Genomic DNA, 9,625 nt, shown 5'->3' on the forward strand with positions numbered 1-9,625 from the left:
ATCAGTATCTGCTTCACTCGTACTCGCAGTGTGTTGTTGTGAAGTGGTTATTCATCAGCCCTTTCCCGTAATATTTTACTGCGCAGCTTGAAAGGGAAAAGTTATTGTGAAATTCAGTTTGTTTGAAACATTGTGCATTCGCGAACGAAAACAATGGCAGCGTTGCAGAGAAGTTTCAACTCGTTGCTAAAGCTCCGTCGCACCCAGAGTGTGCCGGTTGCCCTGTACCACGCAAACGTTCTGGACCACTACGAGAACCCCCGGAATGTGGGCTCGCTGGACAAGAAGGACAAAACCGTCGGAACGGGACTGGTCGGCGCTCCGGCTTGCGGTGACGTCATGAAGCTGCAAATCAAGGTCGACGAGGATGGCAAAATCATCGACGCCAAGTTTAAAACCTTCGGATGCGGATCGGCCATAGCCTCCAGCTCCCTTGCCACCGAATGGGTAAAGGGCAAAACTTTGGACGAAGCGAAGAAACTCAAGAACACGGACATTGCGAAGGAGCTGTCGTTGCCGCCGGTCAAACTGCACTGTTCGATGCTGGCCGAGGATGCCATCAAGGCGGCTCTTGAGGATTACAAGAAGAAACAGGACAAGAAATAGGTCCATGCTTGTGAAATTAGTTTTTAGGATTCTTGTAAATTGTTGGTTATATAAGGAATGATATGGCAGTCAAAGAGAATTTGTAGAATAAAGACTCTTCAAAAATCAAAACATTACATTTACCTTTCTCTTGAAAAGAAGGCCGTCACTATCAAAAACAAAGAGAAAATAGATGTTTGTACATACATGTTTGTAGATGCATGGGGAGCGGCATGTCATCGCCACCTGCAATCTAATATATTTATCTCATTCTTTTCAAGATGCACTATTAACTACTAGCCAGTGTTAACAATAGTCCTGTTCAATGAAGCAGGTTGCTCCACCCTGCTCTTACCAATTTGTTGATAAAATTTATTTTATCATTTAATTGTAATTTTTATTGATAACGATATCCTGTTAGTGTACACTTTGTTTCACTTGTAATAGGTAAGAGCAGGACGAAACAACTTCGAGCATATTCAACCTGCTTCATTGAACAGGACTAATTATTTGGCTTCGAGCTCCTATATAGGTGACACGGATCAAGAGACTGTCCCCCAAGCAGATTTATGTTCAATATCGAAGAATAGCTTTCGGAAATTACTATTTAAACACTGTCTTCACATTCGACAAATTCAAGTGTACTTCCATTACCACATAGCTCTCTGAACACCGGACAGTTTATTGTAGTCGGCCATATGCCTCCACACGATTCGGCTCACCCGCCAACGGTGGACGATTCCCCGGGATCTGGAAGTGACGGCGCAACGTTCCCTCACTCGCACCAGCGAGGTATCCCGCGGGAAGGCATGGATTTCCGCACTGGCCATTTCCCTCAGCTCCACCGGTAGGATAGTATTCTTCCGAAGCGAATTGACCCGCAACCGATCCTTGGCGTGCTCCACCACACACTTACGGCGCTTAACATCTTTAATCATCCGCCAATCTGTCCATTTGTTGCGAACTTGTTGGAACTGCAAACGTAGGAAAAAAGGACTCTTCGTCAGCCTGACAAATGGAAATTAAACTACAATTTTTTACTTACCCCATAACCGGCCAAATTTTGTCCGGATATTGCAAATCTGGAAACAATGTTAGCTACTATGGACATTGTTTCGCGATGTTCTGGAGGCACAGATTATTATATAAAACGTGAGTGAGTTGAAAGTGTGTGAACGATAACAACAAAGTTGAGATGCCGTCACGGATGCAGCGAAGCGAACGGTTTGACAGACAAGTTTGACATTAAAATGTTCACTAAATGAACCGTATGGTGTTCATGAGTTCATTTACAGTGGTTTTCAAGTGCGAGGATGAGTGTAGAGCAATTTCAAAGGAGAAGAACGCAGCGCGGTGGTCATGTTCCAGCATGGAACTCGGCAGAACGTGGAACGCTAAAACGGAAACGGAAATAGCAGACTTCCTTTTTTCTGGAGATGAAACGTTACCTGATGGAAGAATCGGAACGCGATGAAATAGAGTTGATGTGCTGTCCTCAAGAAACAAGAAATTCTGTCAGAAGCTCAACGTATATCGCAAAAGCTTCATGCCGCGAGCCGCGAACCGAAATGTGTCAGAATAAGGGCGTGGGTCTCTTGACAAACTAACATGACGTGATCGAAAGGTCGAAACAGCACTTCGACGAAAAACTGAATAATGCAGAAAACTCATCGATAGTATAGTGGTAAGGGGCTGTCCATAAACCACATGGTCATTTTTTGGGAGATTCTAAAGCAACTGGTAAGGACGTAAATGGTTTCGTGGTTTCTATGTGTCTGCACCGAGGTCTGCCCCAGCAGATTGCCTAGGATCTATGAGAAACGGAACTTCGTATTATAACCATGCAGTGAATCAAAATTCAACCATCGCGCACAATAATGACAATGTCGCAACCTGTATTTGTTGCGACAAACAAACCCATGCGACATAAGTTTGTCCCAACTTGAAAATAAATAATGGGATTAACATCGTACACCACTAGTTTAGAGATTTTTAAGCCTTGCATTGCGATTTTCGAACGGTAACTTCGAGTCGGTAAACACTGCAACTCTGGTGAAGCTCTATCATCAAACAGTTTCGACTTTGGGTTAGCAATAATTGATTATTCACGAGTTGAAAAGTACGCAACAAATTCAGCTTCCGTTTTGTCTGCAACAAAAAATTTCGAGATCATGTCATTATCTGTTACCAGTAGGGATAAAGAGTAATCGTCGCACCTTCTTTGTTGCTTGTTTTGTGCCTCTTTTGTCTGACAATTCTCTTCACTGATTATAACAGTTTCTATTTACGAAATGAACTACGTAACTTAGGCTGGCGTGTACATATCTCATCGTGTACAAAAAAAAACTCATTGAACATAAATGTTCTCTGTCGTAGGCTCCATCAAGCAAAAAAGATGATGATATACGAAAAATATGTGCAACTCGTAGGAACATGCGATTGGTGGTTTTGGATTATTTGGCCCCAGCTGAGAAAAAATAAGTTGAGAACCAATGAGCCTATGATACACCTACCAATACATCTATCACTGTGGGACAACGTACCGAAAAAATGCCCACATGCAGACTATCCCATACTATCGAAAGAAATATAAATGAATGTTGTGAAATTCAGAGTCAGCTAAGCGTTTCTAATACCACTCACTGTTAGATCCAAGCGTCGAGAGGTTCCAGATCATTCAGTAAAGGTATAATTTACAAACAAAAGTCATGAGTGAGTTTCCGAAAATTGCCGGAGCAATCGTTCTGCCACAAATTGGAGGATGGATCAACGGATACCTCACCCGGCAGGAAATCAAATCCTGGTACAGCACACTGAACTTTCCATCGTTCCGACCGCCGAACTGGATTTTCGGTCCGGTTTGGACTTCCCTGTACGCCGGTATGGGATATGCCTCGTACCTGGTTTGGCGAGATGGAGGAGGTTTCCATGGAGTTGCACAAGGACCACTCGTTCTGTATGGAGCACAGCTAGCATTGAATTGGGCTTGGACGCCAATTTTCTTCAAGAAACATGAACTGAAATGGGTAATTCATTAACCTCTCCTAAGTATATCACTAACATTAATTCGAATTTTGCCAAATAATTTTCAGAGTTGCGTGGAATTAGCTGCCCTGACCGCTACAGTCGCTGCTACGGGATTCGCATTCTTCAACGTGAACAAGCTGGCCGGCCTGCTCTTCGTTCCATATCTTGCGTGGTGTTCGTTTGCAACTTTGCTTAATTATAAAATATACGAATTGAATGCATCAGACGACAAGCCAACAGCAACCATAGAAGAAGTCAAAGAAGATAAGGATAAGTAAAACAAAAGCAATCAAAATTTATCAGCAGCCGGTAAAACTGTCTGTCTGCGGTGTATTACGTCAACGTATTTGCAATTGTAACCATTCGTAGTGCTAAGAAAATTTTGCATAGCTTATGTTTACACTACTGGAGAATTAAATATTTACACGCTTCTTGAACAATCATAGCACAAATACATAATGATAGTGCATGTTTCTCAGTCATAAATTTGTCTGTTAAGAAATTCCCTGAGGATGATTTTATCTCATCAACTTCACTGCCTTAAGTCACTTCAGCGGTTCGCCCAATTTTTGTTGTGAAATCAGTATGAGCATTGTTGACCTACCGTGTAAGAACCAAACATTGCACATTTTAGTAGCACTAACTGCTTGAAAAGCAATGTTTTCTAAACTCATATATTTTACATATGCCCACAATCATTTGCTAGTCTTTCACGAAAAAAAAAATTTCACATTATGAACCAGCAAAATGTTTGACGATTGTTTGAAAAGTGCGCAAAGTTAGGACCTAACGTGCGCAAAGTATGGTGCGTTTACGATATACTTCGTAGTTGCTACTCCGTGATTCACTCGATTAACTGAAACAATCAAATTTGCACATAGAATTAACAGATATGGTAACAAAACTTGTAAATATGTTCGTAAATTAAAGATGTGACCAATTATACAGTACCTAGAAACTGTGATGTATGAGTAAATGCCTTTAGCGTCTCTTCAACTCTTAGTAAATATGGACTGCAAAATGGTGTAACTAGCGTCCAACATAGGTAGCTCTGATTGACGAAGATCACCGGCTAAGATTTGTGTGCTTCGTTGGAGTGCAACCACTGTTGTGCTTTAGCTAGATTGAGGAAGCATTATACTTCCCGAGCGTCTATGTATCAAACAGGTACGGTTCAAACATCATCTTTTGTGGCATTCAGCAGTTGAATAGGAAATGCTGTAACGCATCAGCTATGTATGAAGTGGCAACCGTGATGTAGATATCGTGACCACGGTAAAGTGTTGACCTTTAAAATGAAGAAAGGAGAAAAACTATCGAATCTTTCTACAATCGACTCGGCAAAGAAATAAGGACTTCGATTAGAAACTCCTTCCCGACATTCCGACTTTAAATGAACTCGGACAAGTTAGCTTTTGAGTCGTGAACTGCAGATGGTTGGAATAGATAAGCCTGACAGGGATTGAGGAGGTGCGTTAGCCTAGATCTGTAGAACGTGAATTCTGGACAGTGATTCCTATTGTCACCACTTCCTTCAAGTATAATATCCAATCATACACTGAACGGCGGCTTGCGGTGAAAATTACTATTCTGAGGGTCAATTTAAATGCACAACGCCACTAAATTTGTGCAGACTGAGTTTCGTTTTAATTCAACAGAATTATGTTTTCAATTTTACCATGGACTCGATTTTCAATTAAAAAAAGTTTCTGTTGGCAACCGGATTCGAACCAAGAACCTTGACATCACCAGGCTCGCACGCTACCACTCAGCTATCGAACCGGTTGATGTGAGAAGAAACAAAACGCACAGAAGAAGCGTTGGTGGGTCGATGATCATGTTTTGCCATGTTAAATTTAAAAACATTTTTATGCTTGTCATTACTGCAAGGCTCCTTTCAGTGTAGTGGAGACGCTAAGGATGAACATGGACTTAGTTTCATCATGATCGGGAAGCAGTTATTGAAGCTAGAAATCATTCAGCGATCAAATCTGTGTGTCAAGAATATGGGACACATTCTTCAACTACAACCGCATCAACACCTATGCACGGTAAACCCGATGACATGAAGGACGCGTTTTACAACAGTCTCGATAAACCCTTTGAATGCTTCAAGGAATGCTCAAAGGATGACGTGAAAATTGTTATAGGAGACGCCAACGCGCATAACCAACCGAGAAACGAACCCATCATCCTCAGCATGGTCTTGCTAAATGCCCACGCCTTCTATAACATTCCCCAGAAAACCATTCCCCAGAATACCAATCCCCAGAATGTACCATTTCCCAGAAATCCATTCCCCAGAATGCACCATTCCCCAGAATGTACCATTCCCCAGAATATACTATACCAGCTTAATATACTATACCAGCTTAATATACTATACCAGCTTAATATACTCGGCTAAAAAGTTTAATTCGATACACAAACAGTACAATGTTGATCATAATGATATGTATGTTATAGGCAAGGATTTTAACATTATAGTGTTATTACGCGCAAACATCTATTTCTTATACGATATATCCATAAAAATATTCTACAATGAGCCATTTTACGAAGTGACAACAATGTTGATGATGATGTTGGTTTTCACGGGTTATTGGACACTACCTTCTGTCAAAATTCATTTATAAAATCGGCTCATAAAATGGACTATGGTTCAAACGTTTAATTACCATTGTACACAGTTGCATGTTGATCTTGAAAGTTCACAAACTGTCATCATTCCAGTTGCGTTGCTATAACATGTTTTGTTTTTGACAGATTTGTGAAAATTGTGCAGCACTTGTTTCATGATGAATAAAGTTTTAAAAGTAACGTGCAAAATTTACAGAGAAAACGCATTTTCTTCTGATGTTGTTCAGTGTACAAGATGCTAATGGATTAGTCTATGGTCGGTTTATATTAAAAATATTTTTCTGTCGAAAACTTTGAGTTACTCGGAAAGACTCAACTGTCTACGCAAATGGTTGGTGGAATCCATCCCAACGACTGTTCCTAATTATTCGCTTCAAAGGCCCTTCATTCATGCGGTATGAGAAGGGCTTTTATCATTATTCCAATACTATGGAATAGAAAAAGTGAACATATAAGCAGTTTTAAAAGTATCATTGTTTTTCTTTTGGCATTCAAAAACCCAACAATGTTCCTCCTTTTTAAACAATATTTTTCTTTTTAATTAAGGCAATTAGTAATTTTTTTTAAATTATAACTGCTTACATTTTCAACATAGATTCTCCCTTCTTTTCTACATAGGCTGTTCTTTCGAATTGCACTTTTCAGGAAAGTATGGGCATTATTACAACCACCGGTGTTAAATTGCTGTTATATTTATTATATATTTTTTCAAATTTCTAAACACCTGTGCTTGTGGTGCCGATAATTACCTAAACATTGTAACTCGAAAGAACAGCCTATGTAGAAAAGAAGAGAAAATCTATGTTGAAAAAGTAAGCAGTTGTGATGCCGATAATTTCCTGAAAAGTGCAATTCGAAAGAACAGCCTGTGCAGCAAAGAAGGAAAAATCTATGTTCAAAATGAAAGCAGTTATAATTCCAATAATTATACCAATTTCCTAAATTCTAAAAAAAAGCTTATTGAAAAAAAGGAACAGTGTTGGGTTTTTGAATGCCGAAAGGAAAACAATGTCACCACAGACAAACAGACGTAACCCTTCTACTTTTTCGATTCAAATTTCAGTCTCGGAAACAGGTTCGCTTAATTCTAAAAGGACTGAATTTGGCCAACCATCGACTAGGTGGCAGTAGTGTCAAACTCGAACAAAAACGATGCGAGCGCCGCGGATTGGCAGTTGGTCAACCCTCAAATAAACCGTTCAATAGATGTACGATGGCAATTATCAGAGTGTTACGTTTCCTTCTTCGTTAAAAAAATGTTTGAGTCGTTATAAGAATTGTTGGCATTACAACTGCTTATATGTTCATCAACAATTTTCCCTTCTTTTGCATAGGCTGCTCTTTCGAGTTGTACTTTTCAGGAAATTATCGACATTGTAACTGCTTACTTTTTTAACATAGATTCTCCATTCTTTTTTGAATAGGCTGTTCTTTCGAATTGCACTTTTCAGGAAATTATGGGCATTACAGCCTCCACTGGTGTTAAAATTGCTAATATATTTATTTATTTATTTTTTTAATTTCTAAACACCTGTGCCGATAATTACCTTAACTCGAAAGAACAGCCTATGCAGAAAAGAAGGAAAAAACTACGTAGAAAATGTAAGAAGTTTTGAAGCCGATAATTTACTGAAAAGTGCAATTCGAAAGAAGAGCCTATGCACAAAATAAGGGAAAATGTATGTTGAAAAAGTAAGCAGTTGCGATGCCAATAATTATACCAATAGCCTAAATTGTGAAGGCAAACCATGCTTATTTCCAAAGTTTTTCATGTCAAATAAGAATTTTTGGCAGGATGTTTCTTCCGGTGATTTTTTTACGAATAAATATTTGATTTTTAGCGATTAAAGCCGGGAATGCGTTATACCGTTCAACGAGGAGCTTCGGTCTAACTATCCACACCCCGGACTCGCATACCTACATTCCTGCTGGTAGAGGCAAACCGTCTACCTTAGACTTGGCCGTGTCAAATAATAGATTCAATTTATCAGTGCCGAAAGTGATAAACGATCTGTCTTCGGATCATCTTCCAGTCATCTTCACTGTGGATGTGGAAACACCGTACAATCCAACCGTGCGCCAATACCGATGCTACAATAGAGCAGATTGGCCGTGCTTCCGTAGGCAGCTGGACACCCGGATTAATCTGTCGGATGGTATAATATCAACAGTGGATGATCCTAAAAAAATTGACGATGCCATCGCTTTTCTAACAGAAGCTATTGCTGAGGCTGAAGTTGCGGCTGTCCCACTTGTGAAGTTTCGTCAGTACCAGCCAACCTTACCTGAACCTGTTAAGCAGCTCATCAGACTCAGAAATGTGCGGAGGCGTCAATACTATCGGACAAGAGATCCGATGATTGGAATGATCGTGTCCGCTCTCAATCAAAGGATTCAGAAGGAAATTGCAGAACAAAAATTCCGCAACTTCGGCGACATGGTGGAAGAACTAGAAGCTGGTAGCAACAAGTTTTGGCAAATCTTGCGATCTTGCAAACATCTGCGAAACAAATGTAAGTACGACCCTCCACTCAAAATCCGTGACTCATATGTCGCATCATCTGCGGGAAAGGCAGAGGCGTTTGCTGAAAGTTTTTCCAAAGCTCATCGTAACACTTTGCCAGGCGACTACAATACAAACATTGAAGTCAATGAAACTATTCAGGAAATTGCTCTTCATCAGGAGTTGAATGTCGATGCCAGCACATACGCTAAACCCAAGGAAATACGTTCCATTATTCATCGGTTGAAATCTAAAAAAGCACCCGGGAAGGATGGCGTACGTAACGTCCTCCTTAAAAATCTATCACGTAAAGGGATTGTATTTCTAACGAAACTGATTAACACGTGCTTGAAATTTTCGTATTTTCCAAGCTCGTGGAAATGCGCGACGGTTATTCCTATACCCAAACCGAATAAAGACATTACCGACCCTGGTAACTATAGACTCATCAGCCTACTCAATTCTATGAGTAAAATCCTAGAGAGAGTAGTATTGATCAGGCTTAACCGACATCTGGAGACTAACAGAACGATTCCAAATGAGCAGTTTGGATTTAAACAAGCACACTCAACAACACATCAGTTAATGAGGGTCTCCAAAACCATCCGTTCTGCTTTTGCCCACAAAAAGTCTGCCGGAATGGTACTCCTTGATATTGAAAAGGCATACGACTCTGTCTGGCATGAGGCGGTAGTTTTCAAACTACACCGAAGCAGATGTCCACAGTACCTTGTCAAAATAATGCATTCTTTCCTCAAGCGTAGATCCTGCCGAGTCTCAGTCAGCGGCAGCTTGTCAAATGTGTACGACATCCCTTTCGGACTACCACAAGGCTCGGTGCTTAGTCCAACCTTATATAACGTGTTCACA

General features: G+C 40.4%; 3 protein-coding genes across 3 annotated transcripts; 2 read left to right on the forward strand and 1 right to left on the reverse strand.

Moving 5' to 3' along the window:
- Window positions 1-717, forward strand: LOC134285223 (iron-sulfur cluster assembly scaffold protein IscU). The gene has a single exon (XM_062845624.1). The coding sequence runs from the start codon at window positions 154-156 to the stop codon at window positions 604-606; it is 453 nt and encodes a 150-aa protein (XP_062701608.1). The 5' UTR covers window positions 1-153; the 3' UTR covers window positions 607-717.
- A 487-nt stretch (window positions 718-1,204) lies between these two features.
- LOC109427777 (small ribosomal subunit protein uS14m) lies at window positions 1,205-1,807 on the reverse strand (the record flags this gene model as incomplete). Its single annotated transcript, XM_019703369.3, is given in 2 exon segments — window positions 1,205-1,559; window positions 1,631-1,807. Coding segments are annotated over 2 exon segments (390 nt in total). The 3' UTR covers window positions 1,205-1,235.
- Window positions 1,808-3,149: 1,342 nt separating this feature from the next.
- On the forward strand, window positions 3,150-4,081 carry LOC115260703 (translocator protein). Its single transcript, XM_029861919.2, has 2 exons — window positions 3,150-3,611; window positions 3,678-4,081. The coding sequence occupies exons 1-2, from the start codon at window positions 3,294-3,296 to the stop codon at window positions 3,888-3,890; spliced, it is 531 nt and encodes a 176-aa protein (XP_029717779.2). The 5' UTR covers window positions 3,150-3,293; the 3' UTR covers window positions 3,891-4,081.
- Window positions 4,082-9,625: the final 5,544 nt, after the last annotated feature.

This window comes from Aedes albopictus, chromosome 1 (genome assembly GCF_035046485.1).
Source record: "Aedes albopictus strain Foshan chromosome 1, AalbF5, whole genome shotgun sequence".
Lineage (NCBI taxonomy): Eukaryota > Metazoa > Arthropoda > Insecta > Diptera > Culicidae > Aedes > Aedes albopictus.